This window comes from Ambystoma mexicanum, chromosome 10 (assembly GCF_040938575.1).
Source record: "Ambystoma mexicanum isolate Mex_15411 chromosome 10, UKY_AmexF1_1, whole genome shotgun sequence".
Taxonomy (NCBI): domain Eukaryota; kingdom Metazoa; phylum Chordata; class Amphibia; order Caudata; family Ambystomatidae; genus Ambystoma; species Ambystoma mexicanum.
The window spans coordinates 1,573,220,521-1,573,243,046 of NC_090932.1; the positions used below are offsets into that span (position 1 = coordinate 1,573,220,521).

Below are 22,526 nucleotides of genomic sequence, written 5' to 3' on the forward strand. Positions count from 1 at the left end.
TTGTGAGTCCTGAATATTTTTCCCCAGCAAAATCTATCCACTTCTCACAGGGGCGTGACTCATTTTTTAGGCCCTTTGCCGACTCGAATTAAACCTAAATGGGGGGGGGGGGCTGCTGCCAAGGTGCACATGGACTGTCAGGGTCCCTACCTTGAGCCAGAGAATTCTATGCTATGGAATTATTATAAAGTGCTGACTCGCCCGCGGGCCTCAGAGCGCTGACAGAACACACAAACATAAAAGACATAAAAAGTTGCAGTAAGAGGCGCTGAGACCATGTCAACGTGAGAAGCAGGTAGGGATGGAGCTAGATACCTCCACCATTATACTGGATCTGGTTGGTAGCAGTGTACTTTAATGTAGTGGCTGTACGGATTAGAGCCATTTTAGCTCCCATGAACCATTTTCTTCCTGGAGGCTTCCAAAACTGAGACTGCAGTGTTGTAAAACCCAGCAGCTAGGCAATTGTCCTTTCTTGTTCTTGGGTGTGATTAGGTGGAGATCAGGCATGATTATGTAAGACTTCTCACATGAACTCTGGCCAGGAACTCACAAAGGAATGCTTAATGTAGACGGAGAGTGACAGCAGGGAATGGATGTCTGGGATTCTTCACCTGAATTTGCCTGGGAGAATGCCCAGGAAAGTTGGTGTTAGCCAGAGCTAGTTTACTGGTACCCCATGTTTGAATGGTGCATGTGTGTATGAATGGTGGTTAAGGTAATTTTCGACCCTCCACTTTGGTATAAAAACAGACACTTTGCACCTGGAAATTTGCTAGCTATTGGCGTTCAACTCCTGAAGCATGCAAGAGAAAGATCACCCGAGGACTACCATGAAGATCTGCATTAGCATCTTTAGGGACTCAAACTCCAATGGTGAAGCTCTGCCTCACACCTGACCAGAAAGAACCCGGTCTGTTGCTTCTTCCCTCCGAATCAGGGTGGACAGGTGGATCCTTTCTTCAGGTACCATTTTTCTGGTTCTGAAAATCTAAGCTTATGTCTGTACTGCTTAACCTCAAGCCGACATGCCCACATGTGGGTCCCAAGCCACACACCAAGAGACGCAAGCTACTCCTCACTGATGATGCCCAATGAGGCAGAAACATGTCTAGGGATGCTTGTGGTCTCGTGCAGCAGAGATGCGACGTAGCAGTTTGAGCTGGACTGCCCCTTTAGGGGTGGGACCAAGCTGTATTTGCATTGGGGTTTTCCCCTTCTGTAGTGGCTTAGCAGGCTGGAAAATTATGGTCTGGAGGATTGTCCAGAGCTGTGCACACATGGTTAAGAGTAATTGTAATCCCTGCAGCCATCACCTCTTGGTTTTGCTTATGACCTCTGAAACTGAGCACTTCATCCTTCTGTTGTCCTAGAATGGTTGTTGTCTCTGCCGGACCCTGCGTTCAGCCACTTAGCTGAGCAATGGAACCCTAATGCCGTCCTTGCAGAATAGAGGGCTCCATTGGCTTGTTCTGCTAAACTAACTTCGAACCGCATCCTGCATTCATAAATTGGGCCACCATCACTGGATGTCCGTTCTTCAGTCATTGTTCCCTCGTCTGCATTCTTCAAGTTATCCATCTGACCTCAGCAGGGCTATCAGTTCAGTTCCTCTGCTGTCAGGGTCTTCTGTTCCAGATCCTGACAATCCAGCTGTAGAAAGGCAGCCGTCCCTACTGTTGCTCCATAGGCTCTACTCTGCAGCTCTTTGCAAGAACTTGGACATCATTTCTTTGTCTGGATTCTTGTTGGGGTCCACACACTACCGGTCAGTTGTAGCCATTTGTCTGTCGTTGTAGGGGTCCTGAACTTAGCTGGCCCAGCCATAATTCAGTAGTGACCTTCCCTGCTGGCAACGTCACTCAGCTCTGCATTACCCATTCTGGGGACTGGTGAAGCATTTGAACTGGACTGTCTCTGTGGAGTACACTGAACATTCAGAGGTTCTTCCTTTGGCCCAAACGGCTTTCAGGGCTCAGTTTGCAGGCCCTCCATTTCTTCCATTCATAGAAACAACACTGGGCTGTTTTCCAATGGGACCTTAGATTTAACATTGAGAATTGGGGCTATCCGGCCATTCCAAAAAGTGCAGTTGGACTTCTGTGAACATTCCATGATTCTTAGAGACCACTTTCTGTATTTTTGGTAACTTTTAAAATATTGTATTTTACCATATTCTGTATTACTATGCACAATTTTATTACGAATAATACCTTTTCAGAGATGAATCAGGTAGGTTCATTAAAGAACACCCTTTGCATAACGTCTCCCCCTTCCTAGGTAGTTTGCCAACAGCTTAGAAACACACACCTACAGTTACCAAAGTAAAAGGCCCTGAACTAAACCAACAGATCGAGCATCAAAACCCTCCGAGGCAATCTACATAGAACTCAAAAGAAACCAGCTTTCCTGAAGGATTCCCCATTCAAACCTGAAGCAGAAGCAGCTGAGCCGGTCTCTCAGGGATAGAAATCACAAAATCAAGGTGCTTGGCCCGGCCATATCCACTTATAGAGAGTGTGGGGCGCAGCAGTTGCACTACTGACTGGTAGTCCCCAGCCTCATGCAGGCGCTGGATCTCTTCCAGAGACTGGCATCGCTCAAGGGACTTCAGGTTCTTCTCAATCTGTAGAAAGAACATATTCAATGACAGGTCAGTCCAGACACACATGTTCCTGAATCCACAGCTGCCCATGAAATGCAACAGTCTATCACCCCTACAAGCTCACATCTGTCAACAAACTGCAACAGGGTTGTATCCTTTCAAGCCCACAAATGTCAATGAAGTGCAACAGTCTCTTATCACTCCAAGCCCCTAAAAAGAAGCACATACTTCACACTTAAAGGGACTGCTATTCTACTGTGCAGTCTTAAGAATAGTTACCTCTTCCAGTGAGATGTTCGAATCAACCTGCAGGTTGGGTAGTCTGATCACAGTACCCCTCTCACCATCTGCACTAGACTGAGTAGCCACGGAACTCTGAAGCATCTCTGTGCAGATTTCGTAGTTTTCCAGTGCCTGCTCCATGTCACCCTGTGAAAACAGCAAACCACTTATGTGAAAGGCAGCCGTGCTATTCCAAGACAAAAGTATTACATTTCATTTTGATTTTTAGTTTGTTAGGGTATTTATTGAGCGTGGACCTAGCTTAGGGAAGCAATGGAGTGCTTTACAATCATAGGGGAAAGGACACAGAAGCAGGGATACAAGGGAGCGGGGAGCAAGCAACAGGGGGAGCAGGGAATTTGGCAGCAAGCGGCCTACAAATAACCAATAGAGGAAAGAGGTTGGAGCAGATCACCCAGTGTCAGGTTATGTGGAGAGTGATGGTGTGTGGACCTAGGTCTTCCTTGAATAGGAAACAAAGAAGCAAGGGGTGGGTCTTGTGTTGACATGGAGGACATTACAGAGGCTGGGGGGGTGTAGACTGCGAAGGACTGTCTTCTGGTTCTTTCCTTCCTGCACTGTCAGAGTTCAAGTCTGTACATGTTCTTACATATGGTGGATTGTAGGCCTCCAGAGCTGCTACGTTTCTCAGTGAGGTAGCTTGGGGACTTCAGAGTTAAAGCCTTGTAGATGATGCAGCATGATTTGAAGATATGTTTATGCAGTGGGAGCCAGTACAGGTCGATTAGGGTGGGGGCGAAGTGGTCATAGACGAGTCCTTTGACGAGTCCTTCAACAAGTCCTTTCAAAAGGGTACTGCTACCATCCAGGTGGAAGAGGAGCAAGGCTTGGTCAGCAGATCTAAAGTTGTTTTCTGGGATTAAGGACTTGATTTTGCGCTGGAGAGAAAGTTGGTACCAAGCCATTTGTGTCTTCTTTGCTATGTGCTGTTTGGAGGAGAGGTGTCGGTCGTTGTCGAACCCAAGAGACTTGGCACAGGTGGCCAGCTGGAGTGTGAAGCCCTCAAGGTTTAAAGCAGAGAGCCAGGTCCAGATGTCAAGGTGTTTGGTGATAACAGCAGGCTCGAGAAGCCTGCTGCCATTAGCTCTGATTGGAAAAGTGCTCTACAAAGGTTACTTAGAAAGAATGTTCTGGCTGGTAACCCTCAACGGATGCCATTATTTATGTATTAATTGGTAAATGGTTTAAATCTAAACCAAACTACCACCTTTAAAATCTCCATAATATATATAACAGACAATATGCAAAACAAATGTAATAATTCACCAGTTTCTGACCTTAAAATTATTGTTAATTGCACTGTGAAGGAGGATTTTCAGAATCAACCCATTGGAGACGCAGGAAAACAGTTTTGTGCGCAGAGGCGAAGCGTCAAGGCTGGCCCAAACCGAAGATGTTATTTTTAAAAGGATAAGCACAGAGCACAAAGGGAGTAAATGATTAAGAGCTGAAAGTTGGACATTCTTCTTAGATGGAAGACTGAAAGATCTGTGAGAGCCAAACTGCTGTTCAATTAAAAGCATATAAAGTTCATATGAGATAGAGTGAGCACGTCTCTAGAGGCCAATAGGAGCAACAGCACCCTACATAATTAACTAAAATAGCAGTAAATGAAAGGCTGAAATGGACAAATTTGTGGTCTTTTCACATGCGACTCAGAAGTAAAAAAACAAAGGCTATTCTTTAGAGCCTTAAGCTAAGATAGTGGCTTGCCCTTTAATGTTCTAGGACAGTGAGCAGCAACAAGGTCAACTACAAACGGAAGACTTTGGCTGCTGTCCTACCAATGGCAGATGGACTAATTGGGAAAATGGGGAGTAGTTTGACAAACACCTAGGTTTCGTTTCACATACGTGCTGCTAAAGAGCCAAAAGTCCTCCAAGGTTGAGATAGTGTGCAAGCCAACCAATCAGTGGGGTTGGGGCACAACCTAACATACAATGTTGCAGGAACCAATCCACTGTTATGTCCATTATAATCAGTAACATATGTGTTTAGAGGTAGTTCGAGGCATGCCCTGCAGATAAGGGGTAGCCAATGATGCACTAATCCTTAGATGTTCTATAAGTAGATATGTTCCCTTCACCAATCCCTACCCTTGATAGGTTTTGTATTTTGCCGCATAGAATGACGTCATAGATGACGCATATTGGGGTTTAAGACCTCTAATTAATGAAGCTGCTGTGTGAGTGTGCAAGCATCAGTCCAATGTCTGCCAGTTGACCATGCTTTACTAAATTGATAATAAAGTAGTACTTTGTCATATTCCTTGAGTCTGTCCGATTATTTGGTTTGTGACCATAATTGTAATTCCATCTAGCACAAAAGATGCTTCAAGTTGCTACAGCACAACATGGTAGCAGTGCAGATGGTTCCAGTCTAGTTGACCTAGGCTAGATCCAGGCCCTCCGACAGTGGGCTACTCTCGCCATTAGCCAGACAACTGCAGAGTTTCCTGTGAAGATCAGCATGCAGAGTCACGTGTGAAGAAGATTTGGTTGGCAGGTCCCCCTTTGACGAAACTCCTGTTCGGTCCCCGCAGGTTCCCATGGATGAAAGGCAAACTGGTCGGTTGAGGGGTGAGATGATGCCAGAGGACTCGATTATAAAGAGAAGATACCACCTTGATTCCTGATCACAATGGGGCAGAAGGATAGGCAATAAGTTTTTAAAGATTCCTGAGGCAAGGCCCGCAGAAGAGTGTGTTTCAAACTCCAGACTGGAGTGAAATAGAGATAGGATACATTTACTAAGATAGTAAAGGTAGGCGTATGTGTGTGGTGTGTGGTTAAAAGAAATGTTTTGTTGTGTCTAGACTGATACAAATTAATGAGATTAGTGAAAAATGTGGACCAAGAGATTGACGTCAATCAAGAAGGAAAAATAAATCAAAGGAAAGTTATATAGAAGTAAATAAGAGACTCTCAATATACTAATAGTACAAGAACGATATAATAAAAATGTATAGAAAGTGTAAACGAAGGAGGAAATCAAATATTGCATAGATATTTTAAATAAAGCGAGTAGCTAAAACACATCCTTAGTGAGATTATAAACAGTGATTGATGGTGCGTCCGCTAATTAATCGGCGTGGAATATTTGATCAAATAAAATAAAAACAGGTAAGTATCGACGATCAAAACCAATCTGTCATCATGGGTGATACACCTCTCTTACATTTATGTAGGACATTACCAAGATACACAGCTCATATAAAGAAATATAATTCGTAATGGGTTTGAGGCACGACCAATAAGACACTCCTGGCGTGGCCTCAGGAGGGTTCGCTGTCAAAAGATGCATTGCGGCATAGAACATATTTGTGTGCCACATGTAGGGGAAAAAGCGGCACAAAAGGCTAGCCGTTTTAGATCTTTGGAAAATGTACCAAAGCGAGAAAGACGATCCAGTATAAAGGGAGTGGATGCCCAATCAGCATAAAGGATAAAACGCATTCGGATCCCCTTTCCCCTCCTGAAGAGAACAGTACAGAGAGAGAAGAGATTTGATCCCTGAAAGGAATGAAAAGCAGGGGTAGGGTATGTTAATCCAAGGATAGTGTGGAGGAGAACAAAAGCAGAGAACGCAAAAATATATCAACTAGAGATGAAAGTAAACAGCGTGATGAGAGAAAGGAAAGACCATGGAGATAGAGGCAGAAGCAGGGTAACAAAAAGAGATAAAGGAATAACAATAGTACAGAATGAATGGATGGGAGGACAAATACAGCTTAAGCTAGACGATAAGGGCATTGATGGGGTTTGAGAAAGAGGAGAGAGAAGGGAGGGAAAATAAAGAGAAAGAAGAAGAAGGAGCATACCAGGAAGAGAGGGATAAAGAATGCAAGCAAAGGAAAGAACAATGAAGATATGAGGCTAGAAAAGAAAAGGAGAGACTAGAAGAGAATTAACAGGAAGAGATAGAAGCCCAAATAATTAAAGTACGTAGGATGCAACGAAGGCAAGAGGAAGATGAACTGAGGGAGATGAGGAGAGGAAGATGAACTGAGGGAGATGAGGAGAGAAGAAGAAATGAACAAGAGTAGGGGAGTAAATGACAATGAAATATGTATGCCATAGGAGCATAGTGCCGACTGATGCACAAGAACGCCTGTAGGAGCAGAGATGGTTACAACAGCCCCATAGGAATGGAGGAATGAAGCGATCGGCATGGGCTGGTGGGCAGGATACAGAAGACCGAGCAGAGGCTTGGGAAGCGTTACAGGCAAATGAGGGACAGAAGAAGGTACAAAACCAAAGAATAAAGACATTTTTATTGAAGGGAACTGAAGGTAGATCAGGTGACGTCTTAACTGGCGAGTACGGAATATTGTCTTAAAACAGATTACACCTAGACGACGTGGAAGAAGATCATAGTCACACAAGCTGGGGCATAAAGACGTCAGACGAAGAAAGGGAGGGCGCAAGCGGGTTTTCAAAAGACAAGAGTGTAGAAAAAGAGGTAAAATGGTCAGATTTAGGGGACCCTAAAAGAAGGGCACCAGAATCAACACTCTATGTTGAGCGACCACCAGCACGATTGCACAGTACAGGGGATATATCCATGCAATATGTAAGCAGGTTAAAACTAATACCAGGAAGGAAACAAACGGGCGAGGCTAGCTTTTCTTTGAAGACAATGAGTATAGGTAAATAAGATTATGAAGCAGGATTTTTACAGTTCCAATTATTGGAGAAGTGGGGGTGGGGTAAAACTACCACAATATATACCATGGCCACAGAAAATGTAAGGTGTAAATTGCCAAGTTTAACTTGCGGTGTGGGAAAATATATTTATGAATTAGAAAGGATGAAATCAGGAATGACGTTAGCTATAGGTAACATACAAGGGCTGCTGGCCGCTATCCTAGGGGCGAGAGCTTACAACCTTTGGAAACTAGCAGGATACACAGGTGTGACTGTGAAAAAAAAAATGATACAATGGAGCGGCATTTAATAATTGCAGACCAGACGTATGGTGAGCGCCCACTGCAAAATCCTGATACATCAGACATGGGTGCGATTAGGGCTAGGAAAATGGGAGAAGATGAAGATCCAGTTTACATTCAAAATATTCGGGACAGATGGCATCAGAATACTTGTGAACCGTGGCATAAAAGGGCATTATTATTTTACCACATTTTGAGTCAGGGGCTGCCTGAGCCAGTGCAACGGCAATTGAAAAAACAGGTGGGAATGGAAGCAATGCCATGGCCAGAAATACAATTGAAAATCATGCATCACTGCCGATGAATGCAGGAGAGAAATAAGAAAACGGAGAATAGAAAGCAGGAGGAAGCAAAGTTAGTTCAGAAGAAGATGACCAAAATAGCCATTGAGGGAGCGGTATCGACAAGTAATGAAGGAGGGGTGACATAGGAGACAGTCAGGGCAGCAAAATAATGTAGGATGTCCTGCAGATAAGAGTTGGTACAATTCTTTGGCCAAGAGGAAAAGGGAATGGACCTAGACTAGTAAGAAAAGGTGGATTTCAAAATGTTCAAGGAAGAGGAGGATTTATTGGTGGACAGTCACAACAATGTTGGAATTGTGGGATAATGGGTCATATAGCTAGGACATGCAGAAGCAGAGGAGACATGCAACAGAATTGGCAAGCTCCAAGGGGGGGGGGGGGGGGCAGATTAAGCCCCCACAATATAAAACAGAAACCCAGGAATATTATGCCCAAGATCACACGTATGCTCAGACATATGCGCTGCAACCCCAACAAATGCAGCCAGCACTGCTGCAAAGGCAATCACCGGAAGGGCAAACACAGCAGGCACCTGTGCAAACGCAACAATCGCAGCAGGCACAGATACAGCAGGTTATGGTACCACAATGGAGCATGACCCCAGGCACACAAGAGGTACCCACACCTAACATGAGGAGTGTGAATGTTATAGGAGGAAATCACAGGTAGAGGGATGAATTTATATCCATAATAGGACAGCCCACAGAGTGACTTGATGTGTTGAGTAGCATTAACGACACCAGACGCCCAAGAGGAACCAAGGGTCAAGGTGACGATAGGAGGCAAGACAGTTTCATTTTTAGTAGACACTGGAGCCACTCGTTCCAGTGTCCGCAGGGGAAAATATCCAATGTCAGGTACTGCCATGAATGCTCAAGGGTTCTCTGGGGCGACAAATGTAGTTACTTTTACAGACCAATTACCAATTTCTATAGGAGACGCCAGTCAATATATTGGGACTCGACAATGACAAAACTTAGCATGACGATATCTTTTACTGACAAAAGGGATAGTGTGCTCTACTCCAGGGATACACTATATGAATGTGGGAGAGTTTATATTAGCCTTTACAGGCCAGAAGGCATTACGAGGAGTACCTTTAGATCCAGAAGTATTTTTTATGGAGTGACAATTCTATTATCCTAGTTACCCGATCCAATATCTTCTAAAGATAGTTGATCGGGTGGCTTATACTCAAAATCTGCATATCTTAATCACCATCAGATTTTAAATAAATTCCAATCAGGTTTCAGACAAAATCACAGAACAGAAACAGCACTCCTTGATCTGAAATCTACATTACTTGAGACCATGGATAAGGGCCCAGCTTCGCTCCTTATGATCTTGGATCTTTCCGCGGCCTTCGACTTGGTGGATCATTCCATTCTGATCACCAGGTTGAGGGAGGTGGCTAAATGTTCTAATGATGGCGCCCAGTGGATTGCGTCATTTGTATGTGATAAGACAGTCTAGAGCTTTTAGTGGGGAAGCGGAGGATAGGCCAGTTACTTTATCATATGACGTGCCTCAAGGAGCTTGGGTCTCCCCGACACTTTATAACATCTTTACTGTCTGATCTATTGGAGCACAATGGTATCACTTTCGTAAATTATGCGGATGACATACAATGTATCATCCCGCTAACAGGCTCACATAGGGAAGACAAGTATAATATCAACAAGATCTATGATACCATTCAAACTTGAATGGTAAAGAATGGACTGGCCCTCAATAAAGAAAAGACTGAACTGATAGTGGTGGGTTCACAGAGAAAGATCCTGAAGTTAGGACCACTATACAAATGCTTCTTCATTGCTGATTGCAAGACTGAGGTGCAAAAGCAGGTGAAAACATTAAGAATTGCTCTGGACCGGAATTTGAATATGAAAGTACAGGTTAGTGGGTTGGTTTCTGCCTCTGCGTACTGCATAAAGCTATTCAGTCACATTCGACCGCTCTTTTCTCAAAAAAAAATGCAGAGACGATCACAGGGGCCATAGTAGGCTCAAAAATTGATTATTGTTGTAGTCTGCTCATCGGTATCTCACAATCAGACTGCGACCGCCTACAAGTTATCCAGAACAGTGCAGTTAGGGTGGTCAAAGGCCTCAAATGGAGCGACCATTTGTCAGATGCGAGGCAAAGTCTACACTCACTCCCGGTGAGGGCTAGAGTTCAGTTCCGGCTACATTTGATTATTCACAAATATCGCATTGGACCTATGCCATCCTACCTGCTGGATCGTTTGGTGGAGAAACAGAATTTGAGAGCGCTAAGATCGAATCATACCAACCAACTGATGAGTCTGCGCTGTAACTCTAGCAAGGTGTTAAAGGGATCCTTTGTTACAGCCGCCCCAAGAGTCTGGAATTCTCTCTCTGCCGATCTAAGGGAAGTTAAGTCTACAGAACTTTTCAAAAAGAAATGATGTGGCATCTGTGGAAGTGCACAGTTCAAGTATACTGTCTTGCTGTCTGGACCGGATCTGAAGAGATACGAGTGGAAGCCACTCCCTTTTACCCAGCTTGCCTATAACAGACGGGCAGGCGCGCATCTGTGGAAGTGCACTGTTGAAGCGTACTGTCTTGCTGTCTGCTCATGTGCGACAGCGATAGTGATAGCATTCCATTATATTCCATAACTTTCGGTCCTGCTGCATGATTCTACTGAAAACCACGGCACTCATGCCCAATGAGGTGGGTAACATATTAAAAGCATCGGAAAGGTGGTGCTGTTTATAAGAGCTATTACGCTTGTAAAGCTTGTTCCATGTTATTAGTGTTACTAGTGTTAGTGTTAGAATAATTAACTTTTTAAAGTGTGGCTACTAGCAACAATAACTTTTATCCTCCTGTTGTGCTAAAAGGTACAACTGAAGTAATATTGCCACTATGAGATAAGAAAGTGGTTTGTAAATATTTTGTTTAAAACTCGCTGAGTAGGCGGGTAGTTTCCGTTTCCTCTACTTCCTAGCATGTTTTGCACCACACACAGTCACTTTACAGTCTGCTAGGTTCTGCTCGGCTCTGCACTGGCTTTACAGCAGTATACACCCATGCGAAACCCTTTTTCTCATACACTTTGTTGTGTCTGAGATAAGGAGGGTGCCTGATGTACAGCTAGCGTGCGTGTGGTAGGTAATCTTTAACCTACCCTGGTTAGAAAAAGCTGATAGTAATAGCTACAAGTAACACGAGATACAACTTTTCTTGTGTATTTTATTACAGCAGTGATATATAACTGTGTTATAAACGCTGTTATGGAGGGTGTGGCTTTAATAGCACCCCTTGACTGTTCCCAAGTAGCAGCAAAACCTCGGCAGTTGATATTAGAAGTAAATTATGCCAATATGCCTGACACCGTAGCTATACCAGATAGAGGTATGCAAGTGGAAATTCAACCTATGGCTTCAACCCAGAATGTAGAAGTGATTAATATATGCAGGTCATCTAACCTCATGCACCAAGATACACTGCGACAGTCACAAACCCCACGTGCTCACACAGATCTTATGTTAGTTATATCTCCCCCTAGACATTATCAACGGTAGGGCAATAGGACTTGTATTCCAAAGACCATTACCTCCATAGGTCTTCAAAAGAAAGGTGGTGGAAGTGAAAAATACCTAAATAAAATGAATAACAGAATGATAATGCCCGAAAATAATATATCAAAAATAAAAGTGATGACAAATTACTACCCTAAAATCATTGTGAGCAATGTAAAAAAATGGAAATTCCATCAATCCTTTTGAAGTCGTAGAATCTAATTATAGTGTTGTGATGACACAATGAAAAATCAAATGCAGCTAAAGAAATTGAGAAAGAACCAACCGCCATCCTACCATGCCTCACAGACAAGTTTATTGAAAATGTTTTATTACCTGTGAATACATCTAATGAGATGATTGTTCTGTCAACGGCTCCATCGGTAAATCAGAGTAGGCAACCAGTTAAATAGAAACATAGTGGCAGAAATTAATCATACACCTGTCGCAGATGTACCACTTCTTCTGGAGAATGGAACTATTTCCCAAGATCTACAGAAGAATGTAACTTTGTCTCCAGTGGTAAATTTTAAAACCATCACAAACATTGACAAGACACATCTGCCACTGCCTGCAGTGAGCACCCCCGACTATGAGTGACAAAGATATATATGGAGAAACAGATGAGAATGCAGAATCAATACCTGACCAAAAAGCACTAGAGGCATTACCTACTACACAGATTAGCCAGACTACGAAGAACTGTTTAGAGATGACTACTCTGATGACAAAGAACAAGTTACTTACCAAACTGATAACCTCCTTTCGACTGGATGTTCCTCCAACATATTCCTCATCTATGACATGTAATGTCCACAGCTGTGTTGCTTCGGAAATGTTTTCGGCAGAGGGCACCCTTGCGTCGATGTCCCTCGAGGGCCTCCGTCAAGGGTGATGCCATTGGATGTTATAAGAAGCACACACGGCGCCCGTAGCCTCAGTTCATGTCCCCCCCCCTCACAACGTGCGGCACACATGCCCAGAACACAGCATCAACAGCACTTTGCCTTGCGGGACGTAAGCTGTAACGGCATGGGAAATTCTTGAGAGGGGAAGGCGGGGAGGGTGATGAGGAATACATTGGAGGAACATCCAGTCGAAAGAACGTTACCAGTTTGGTAAGGAACTTGTCATTCAAATGGATTGTGTCCTCCAACGTATTCCTCGTCTATGACAGACTCCCAAAGCAGTAACCATGAGTGGAGGAGGGAAAAGAATGTAGAAATAGACAATTAAATGGCAGAGTAAAGCACTGCCTTATCAAAGGCAACATCCTGAGTATGGGAAGTATCCAGTAATGAGTAATGCTTAACAAACATGTGTATAGAGTACCACGTTGCCGAGTCACAGATATTTTTCACTGGCAGACCCCTCTGGAGGGCTGTTGAAGTAGCAATGCTCCTGGTGGAATTAACCTGTGAACCCTCAGGAGGGTCCTTACTCGCCAACCGGTAGCATTACGAAATAGTGAGGATAATCCACCTGGACAAGGTCTGCTTAGAAACAGCCTGTCCTAAACCGTGACCAGTATACCCCACAAACAGCTGGTCGTCCACTCTGAGTTTGGCCATTCTGGAGAGATACCTCCAATCTATGGAGCCGTTCCTCTTCCTTACTAGGATGAGGAGGATAGAAGGCGGGGAGTACCACCTTCTGACTCAAATGAAATTCTGACACAACCTTAGGCAGAAAGGACAGACGTACTCTCAATACGACCCTGTCGTTGTGGAACACAGTAAAGGGTGGCTTATAAGAAAGTGCCTGCAACTCGCTCACTCTTCTAGCAGATGTAACTGCAACTAAGAAAACTTTTAAACTTTTAAAGAAAACTTTTAAACGGACAAGAGTGCAAAGGTTTAAACTGAGCACCCATCAGAAATTTCAAAACCAAATTAAGGTCCCAAACCGGCATCTGAAACGGCGACGGCGGGAACACATTCGTAAGCCCTTTCAAAAACGGAGTGATCAGGAAGAGCACTTAAAGATAGACAGCGCTGCCAAATAACTTTTAAAGGTGCCCATCTGAAGACCCCTGTGGGCCAAAGAAAGCAAGAAGGCGAAAACTTCCAGAAATCTAGCACTGAAAAGGATCAACATTCTTTCCTCTGCACCAGTCGCAAAAGTTACGCCAACGGCAACCGTACAGGGACTTTTTTTGCCGGCCTCCTAGCCGAAAGCAACACCCCCATTACGTCATCCGGGAGGGCCCAATCCCTATATCTCAATCTCTCAGAAACCAGGCGTGAATGTTAGAGTCTTGACCTCCGGGTGGAGAACCCGACCTCCCTCTCGCAGGGCTCGATCCACTCTTAGAGGCAGAAGCCTTGGAGGACAGATGGACAGGTCTATAAGGTCCGAATACCACACTCTCCTGGCCCAATCTGGAGCAATGAGGATCAAGCAGGTCCCGAACTGTCGCAACCTCCTGAGAACTTGAGGAATAGCGCAGATCGGAGGAAACACGTACAGTAGTGGGGAGTGCCACTAGAGCTCCTCTCTGAGGAAATTCCCTTGAGCAGAAATGTTCGCACTTCCTGTTGGCACCGATTGCGAACAGGTCCACTTGCGGGGTTTCCCAAAGGGCGAAGATCTCCTGAACGACATCCCGAGATAGCTCCCACTCATGGGAGACCGCGCTCTGCCTGCTCACTGCATCAGCCACCAAGTTCTCCTTTCCAGCTAGATGAACCACCGAAAGAGAGATTCCCTCGTGAATAGCCCAGAACCAGAGCTGCATTGCCTCCCTGCACAGAGGCAGTGACCCTACACCCGCTCTCTTGTTGAGGTTATGCAACACCACTGTGTTGTCCATCATTATCAGGACATTCTTCCCCCGTACGAACGGCAGGAAAGCCTTATGCACCAGTCTGATGGCTCTCAGCACCAAAAGATTGCCGCTGATGGAGACCCACGACCGCTGATGGACAGATTGTTGGCATGGGCTCCCCATCCTGTCAGGGAAGCGTCCGTCACAACGGTGACATCCGGCCATGGCTGCCAAAAAGGTTCTCCTTTCATGAGATTTTGCGCGTCGGTCCACCACAGAAGATCCCACGAGACCGAGATTGGAACATGAAGGAGATCCGACATCCTGCCCCATAACTGGGACCATTGAGTCCTTAGAGCCCACTGAAGGGATCTTATTCTCAAGCGGGCCTCCAGCACCAGAAAGATGCAAGATGCCCCGAGGCCTAGCAACCTTAAGAATTTGAAAGCTGGAAGACTATGGGCTTGCTGATATTTGGTAATCATCTGAAGAATGTGATGAGCCCTCACCTTGGGTGGTGAGCACATCCCCAAGGAAGTGTCCAAAATTGCCCCTACTGGAGCTGTTGGGATGGTGTCGTATGCGAGTTCTTGAAATTGAGGGAGAAGCCCAGCCTGTGAAGGGAGTGGCAGGTGACGCTGAGATGATCCAAGGCTTGTATGGGAGAACGCACCCGATCAGCCAATCGTCCAGGTAGGGGTAGACATGAATCCCCCCTCTCCTGAGATGCGCTGCCACCACCACCATGAGCTTGGTGAAGACCCTCGGGCGGAGGTGAGCCCGAATGGCAGGACCCGAAACTGATAATGGGAGCCGCCAACTGCGAACCTCAGGTATTTCCTGTGCTTGAGATGGATCGGCACATGAAAATGAGCATCCTGCAGGTCCAATGACACTAACCAATCCTGAAGTTGGAGGGCCTAAGGATCTGAGAAAGAGTGACCATCTTGAACTTGTCCTTCCTGAGGAACTTGTTCAAGTATCGTACGTCCAAGATGGGTCTCAGTCCTCCGTCCTTCTTCGGTATCAAAAAATAAGGGGAATACCAACCCTTGTTTCACTCCGCCACAGGCACTGGTTCTATAGCGCCTTTCTCCAGCAGAGCTAAAATCTCCTGTACAAGGACCGGATCCGGAACCTTCAAAGATTGTTTCCCCGGTGGATTGTTGCGAAGCCTGCGAAGAAAATGGAGGCAGTAACCGTGGGCTATTGTAGCCAGATCCCACGCATTTTAAGTAATGGCTCGCCACCCTTCTAGATGTTGCAACAGCCTGCCCCCCACCGGAGAACAATGGCTCAAGGCATCAGAGCGTTTTAGGAGCGGCGGTGGCAGTGCCTGATGGCACCCCTACCTCATTCACCACGAGTGAACTTACGTTGGCCCCTTTGACTGGCCATCCCTCTCACCTTTCCAAATGAGGAGTAATAGTGAAAGGAACAACCCCTCCATTGCTGTCCCCTAGGACGAAAAGGCGGAGGTTGTCGAACAGCTGTGCCCAAAGATTTGGCAGCTGCCTTGGAGGTCTGCAACTTCTCAAGGCTTTCGTCAGCCTTGTTGCCAAAAAGATGCGACTCGTCTAAGGGCATGTTGAGAAGACGGGCCTGCACATCGGGTGCAAAACCTGACTTCCGCAACCACGCAAATCTGCGCATCCCGGTGCTCGTAGCCATGGGCTTTGCAACACTATCCGCAGTGTCCAACCCAGACTGATGGGATTCACACATGGCATTCTTGCCATCCTGCACAATAGCTAGAAAGCCATCCCTCTCTTCCCCTTCGGGAATATGCTGTCGCTATCGAAATGCATTTCCACAGAGTGTGCGAAAATGTTGCTAAGGCACAGCAGGAGTTGGCCTATTTCAGTTCCATACTCGCGGCAGAAAATAACTTGCACGCCCATCCTTCCATGCGTTTGTCGTCCCTATCCAGAGGGATGGTAGGGTACGCAGCCTGCTTCGAGGTGGCCGTAGCCGCCTGGACCACCAAACTCTCGGGAGTGGGGTGTGTGGTCAGGTAACTGGGGTCGCTACTGGATGGGCAGTATTTCTCTGACAACGACTTGTTAGCGGCCGGAATAGACTCTGGGGCATTGCAAGTAGCAACTACCCTCTTTTGCAATGCAACATGATCAAATTCTACCGGACGCCTGGACCAACCCAGGTACTCTACAACCCTTGACGGTAATCTCCGATAAGAAGATTCAGCGTAATCACCAGGCTCTGGCTTGCCAAACTCCATCTCAGGAGAAGAGTCCAGGCCACTGGCATCATGCAAGGACTGACGCAGATCCTCAATCTGACTCTCCTCGGAAATGAAACATTACGGAACATTGGGAATCCCATATGGAAGACCAAAATGACCCACATCCTCATTGGGTCTCTCATCATCTTCATAAATATTCTGAAGAGACTGATAAAAACTCCTTCCCAGGGAGAGGAGTATAGCCCTTATCAGGGACAGGCTTCACAGACTTAGAAGGAGCCTTCCTTGGAGAATCCACAGCAACAGGGGCTTCCATCAGCAAACTCTGCCCAGCAGGCACCGATGGCGTCGACTGCGTCGATGGAGACAATGTGGTGCCGATGGTGTCGACACCTTCTTCAACAACTTCACAGGCTTCAATGGTTTAACTAGAGACGAAGGCTGTGACCTGGACCCGGCACGTCTCTGGCTATCGCCCGATGTCTTGTCCGAACAGGACCTCGACAGCTCCTGATGCTCATCGCGCCGGCTACCCGGGCCCAAGGGCACACAAGTGTCGGGTCGAGACCATTCCTTGTCGGCTTCTAACAAAGGCGCGGATGGAACTGTGCCTTGAGATTGACAAATCTGCAACATTTGCTCCCGAAAAGACTCCCATTCCTCGGGGTGGAGGATTTAGTGCGGCAGGCCACCTTTTTTGGGTAGTCATCATCCAACGAGAACGGATAAGGCGAACGGTGACGCTGCCTCGACGAAGAGGAAGAGTGGCGGGAACCACTCTGGGATCTAGATCTCTTGGACTTCTTCCGCCGAGGAGAATCCCCCCTCAACTCGTCGGTCGATAGACCAGTAGACTTTGACTTACGGGGCTTGGAAACACAGCCTACCTTCAATTTACCCTTACGCTCCCGCAAGGCATTGGCAGTCAATGACTGGCACTTCGAGCAGTCTTCCGTACCGTGGTCCTCGCACAGGCACCACAAGCAAATACGATGCGGGTCCGTGATGGACATCTTGTACCCACACTCCCGACACTTCTTAAAGCCAGACCTCGGTGTAGTCGGGGTGGAAGAAGAAGACATAATACCGAATGCAATAGAAGCCGAGGCCTCGAAGGTAGGGACGTTGGATATTCTGTTCACCATCTGGAGAATGGTGTCATATGACCTGGAGTGTGGATGAACAAAAACAATGCAGGCCACCTGAGGGGGCGGGGGGGCGGTGACAAAGATTTGGATCGCAAAAAATGATGAAGAGGAGAAAGTTCATTGAAGAGAATTTGGTCAAAAATTCAACCAGAGGGGGGAATGTAAAGGAACAGATAAACACTGTTTTGCCAGTTCCTGCCCCCTCACCGCTGTCATATTGAAACAGTCGAGAAAGAGCCGTACATGGGGCCTCCTGCATCATTCCTATACCGCATCGAGTGTATGAGAGAAGTTATGCACTTAGACAGCCATACAGATGTACTCCCACACTGAAAGTGTGGAAGGATGTCGCAAGCCACAGTGTCAGAATGCATCAATGGAAATCATGGACTGACGTTAAAATCAAATCTGATAAGAACAAAGTGATGTCACAAAGAAGAGATATGAACCCATGATGAAACGATATGAAAATATTAAGTAACAATGTAATTGAAGCACTTAGAGTAACATAAATAAATGCCACATCATATCATGAACCTAAAGCTAAAGTAATCATGGATCTAAAGAAGAGGAATTAACATACTGACCAATAAATTGGAAATACGCAGTAACGCAAGGTAGAAAGATAACATATAGAGGTTTGCTATAGAGGAATATAGAACGTGGCAAGGACGGCCATATTGGGAAAATGGACGCTGGCTCAGGTTGAAATTAACCAAGCTACCTGTAACACAGGCCGAGGCTGCAAGAATCAGGAGACGCAGGAAAACAGTTTTGAGCGCTGACAATGAGTCAAGGTTGGCCCAAAACGAAGATGCTATTTTTAATAGAATAAGCACAGAGCACAAAGGGAGTACATGGATAAGACAAAAATATCTGCGAGAGCCAAACTGCTGGTCAATTAAAAGTGTATAAAGTTAATATGAGATAGAGTGAGCAAATCTATAGAGGCTAAGAGGATCAACAGCACCCAGCATAATTTAATAAAATAGCAGTAAATGAAAGGCTGAAATGGACACATTTGTGGTCTTTTCACATGTAACTCAGAAGTCGAAAACAAAAAACAAAGGCTATTCATTAGAGCCTTAAGCTAAGATAGTGGCGTGCTCTAACTCCCTTGAATGTTCCAGGACAGTGAGCACCAACAAGGTCAACTACAAACGGAAGACTTTGGCTGCTAGCCTTCCAATGGCAGATGATAGACTAATTGGGAAAATGGGGAGTACTCTGATGGGATTCAAACACCTAGGTTTCGTTTCACATACGTGCTACTAAAGATCCATAGTTGGGATAGTATGCCAATCAGTAGGTTTGGGTGGACAACGTAACATACAATGTTGCAGCAACCAATCCACTTTTATCTCCATTATAATCAGTACTATATGTGTTCAGAGGTAGTTCAAGTTGTGCCCTACAGATAAGGGGTAGCTAATATTGAATTAATCCTTATATGTTCTATAATTTGATATGTTCCCTTCACCAATCCCTACCCTTGATAGGTTTTGTATTTTGCCACATAGAATGACATCATAAATGATTCATATTGGGGTATAAGACCTCTATGTAATCAAGCTGCTGTGCGAGTGTGCAAGCATCAGTCCGATGTCTGCCAGTTGACCCTGCTTGATTGATTTGATAATAAAGTAGTACTTTGCCATATTCCTTGAGTCTGTCCGATTATTTGGTTTGTGACCATTACTGTAATTCCCTCTAACACAAAAGATGCTTCAAGGTGCTATAGCACACCACCATTCTAGCAGAATGGTGGCCCTTCTGTGCATTAACAAGGCTGAATTAACAGCCTGAGAGTAAAAAGGACTAAAAGTAATAAAGGTAAAACCACTGCCACCAGCCATTCAAGTAAACTTGCAATTGTAACAAAAATGTATCCCCCCCAGCACTTCACTTATGGTGGGATGTGCTGGCTCACTTACACAAAATGTAAAGGGGATGAAAATCCACATTTACTACTTGGGAATAGTAGTTCACCCAAGTACATGAAAGGGAAATTAACAGGGGAGCGCAAGGGGAAACCCAGCCTAAGCCCAAAAGTTACAGGAAACTATAACTCCAACCAAACACTATGGGTAGACGTAAAAAGGTCATCCATAAAAAGAGTAAAAGACTAGGTGAGAGGGGAAAAAGTCTCCCACTCACCTAGAGACAAAGGAAAATAATCACCAAGTTCAAGCACAACGTTCTTGGGTTGGCACAGGTCAGAAGATCTATCACAAATATGAACATCTTTTACCCAACAGCATATTGTTAGCCCAGGTTAGAATACCCAAAAATAACAGTTTATCCGTAGTTCTAGGAAGTCTACCCCTCTCAAGATAGAAACTAAAGGCCCTACAGATAACTAAATATGAAGAATTACGTAATTTTCTGTTTGAGGATTAGGACCAATTTCCTGATGCCAGTAGAAATCAGACACAACCAAAGGAAGGTACCACTTTCTGTGCACAAAAGCAAGTACTGATCTTCGCAGGCAAGGCCTAAAAGGTGCCTAATTATGCGCACAGATTAAATTGCTACCAAAAAAGCAGTTTTCCATGAGACAAAGGAAATGTCCTCTGATGCCAGGGGCTAGAAAAGCTTGTGAGACAGCTGCCAGAATCATGTTAACATCTCAAGCGAGGATGGGTTTAGTGGTGCATAGGGAGCAAATGGGTTAAACCCAAAAAATAACATTTAAAATAACATTGGAAAAATAAATGGCTGTTTTTGTTTGGAGAGATATGCTCTCAAAACAGAATGGTATGTTCAGCAAGAAACTACGTAGGTAACCAAGTGAACCAGACTTGAAAGTAACGATAGCACATCATCGACTTAAGCTTGAAGAGTTTTCGACGAACTGCTAAGCATCCAGTAGCAGAATCTTAGCCATTTGTATTCGGAATTAGTTGAGCTTTTTCTTGCAGCTGCCAACACTCGTAGATTATCTTCCAATAATCCCATTTGACTGAATGTTAATTCTTCAGGTGACAGATTGCCAAGTAAAATCGATTGGGGGGCGGAGGGGTATCAACAGGCCCTCTTGCTGGTGTAGCCGATCAGGACGGATGGGTAGAAGAAGAGGTGGACCAAGTGCCAAATGCAGTAGGTCTGGTTAGGGAGAATGTTCATTTCTTGTGCAATTCCCCTCAACCTGAGAGACCCCCTGCACTTTTGCTGGACTTCTGAGATTTATTTGCTTACTATCCTGAATGAATGGGGCTTTTTACCACTCACCAATTCTTTTTTCTCCGAGATGGGAACCCTATTTTTCTACTACTGTAATCCTTTTGATGTTTAATGGAGTTAAGCTGTCCTCTGTGTATTTCACTACAGGCATCTTTAATAACCTTTAGCAGCACACAGCACCCTATGTGCAGTGTTGCTGGGGAGTCCCTTGGGCTTCCCTTCCTATTTCTATTACTTTTTACTTAGAACTACTGTTCTCAAGGATAGGAGGACACTTATCTTACTTACCTTTCTTTTTGTGGGATCAGCACACACCACCTTATGTGGAGTGCTGGGGGGGCTACATTAACTCCTTTCCCACTGCTCCTGTAACCTTTATGGTTACAGTAATAGACGCACCTAAATGGCTAGTGGCTGTGGATACCTTTTTACCATTTTGGTGTTAGTTACTCGCAGGCTGTCAACACAGCTGCACTACAGCACCCATGGGTGACCATGTTCCCAAAATGGCGCGTCTTCTTTTATTGCCATTTTTTGTTTGTGGGTTCCTTTTCGGCCCTTCTTCTACTATTCCAAGTGGAGGTGGGTCCTCTTTGGGTTTTGCCTTTTGCGGGCTCCAGTGTGTCTGCTGAGACAGAAAGTGAGGGAGGACCTTGAAACCTCCTTGACCTTTGTCTGAAAGTATACCTGTCCGAAACCAGTTTGAACTGGGAGGCTGGCTGTCCTACAAGGGCATCCACTCCGGGTGATCGACAGTTCCATAGGACTGAATACATGGGATCCTGCATAAAAGGCGAGGTTTTCAGGACAGAAGGCTAAGTCGATCACTGTAACTGAAGCTACGAAGAAGACGACCAGATTTAGCTACAGCATCTCCAGTAACCGCAAAAGCACTGCTGAAGTACCACTGCTGTCCTGACCCCGTTTTTGAATCGCTAGGGAAGCTTTGTCAAGGGAAGCTTCCTCAGCTTGGGTGGTGGGCATAAGCAGCCTCAAGGCACTCTTCAATTTGAGCCGTCACCTGACGTCCTGAAACCTTCCTGGGCTGCGGAATCCCAATACCCGGGGTACCTCAACTACCTTGAAGTGCATTGCCTTGCCATTGACAAATCATGTTGGAACTTCGGTGGCATCCGTGTGGCCCTACCGAAGCACACTCTCTCCCCAAAGTCTCCTCAGCAAAGTGCAGGACTTAGAAACAAAAAAGATTCCAACAGGCGATGATAGTTTACTGCTGGTGCCAAAACCACAAACCGAACACTGGAGTATTAAGATTTCTGTAATGGCGATTCCCTCTCTCGACTACTGCTGCAGGAGACCATCCAGGGATTCCCCCTTTCGTCAATACGACCACAGACTAGGAGATTGAGTTTGCAGCCGTGCATCCAGAAGGCATCCAGCTTCATCAGCTTCTTCACTCTCAAGGTACTGTGGGGCTTTTGGATAGCTGTTTTTACTGTTTGGGTGTTCCCCCATTTTCAGTCACCCCGGCCTAACAGCCTGTATTCCTCCAGGAA

General features: G+C 45.4%; 1 protein-coding gene across 6 annotated transcripts in view; it reads right to left on the reverse strand.

Moving 5' to 3' along the window:
* Positions 1 to 22,526, reverse strand: part of CABIN1 (calcineurin binding protein 1) — a 1,968,820-nt gene that overhangs the window by 1,461,235 nt on the left and 485,059 nt on the right. For all 6 annotated transcript variants that reach the window (XM_069619890.1, XM_069619888.1, XM_069619891.1 and 3 more), the window contains exons 15-16: positions 2,885 to 3,034; positions 2,432 to 2,626 (exon numbers count right to left, since the gene is read on the reverse strand). In XM_069619890.1, coding sequence (XP_069475991.1) covers positions 2,432 to 2,626; positions 2,885 to 3,034 — 345 coding nt within the window. The remainder of the gene's footprint in view (positions 1 to 2,431; positions 2,627 to 2,884; positions 3,035 to 22,526) is intronic.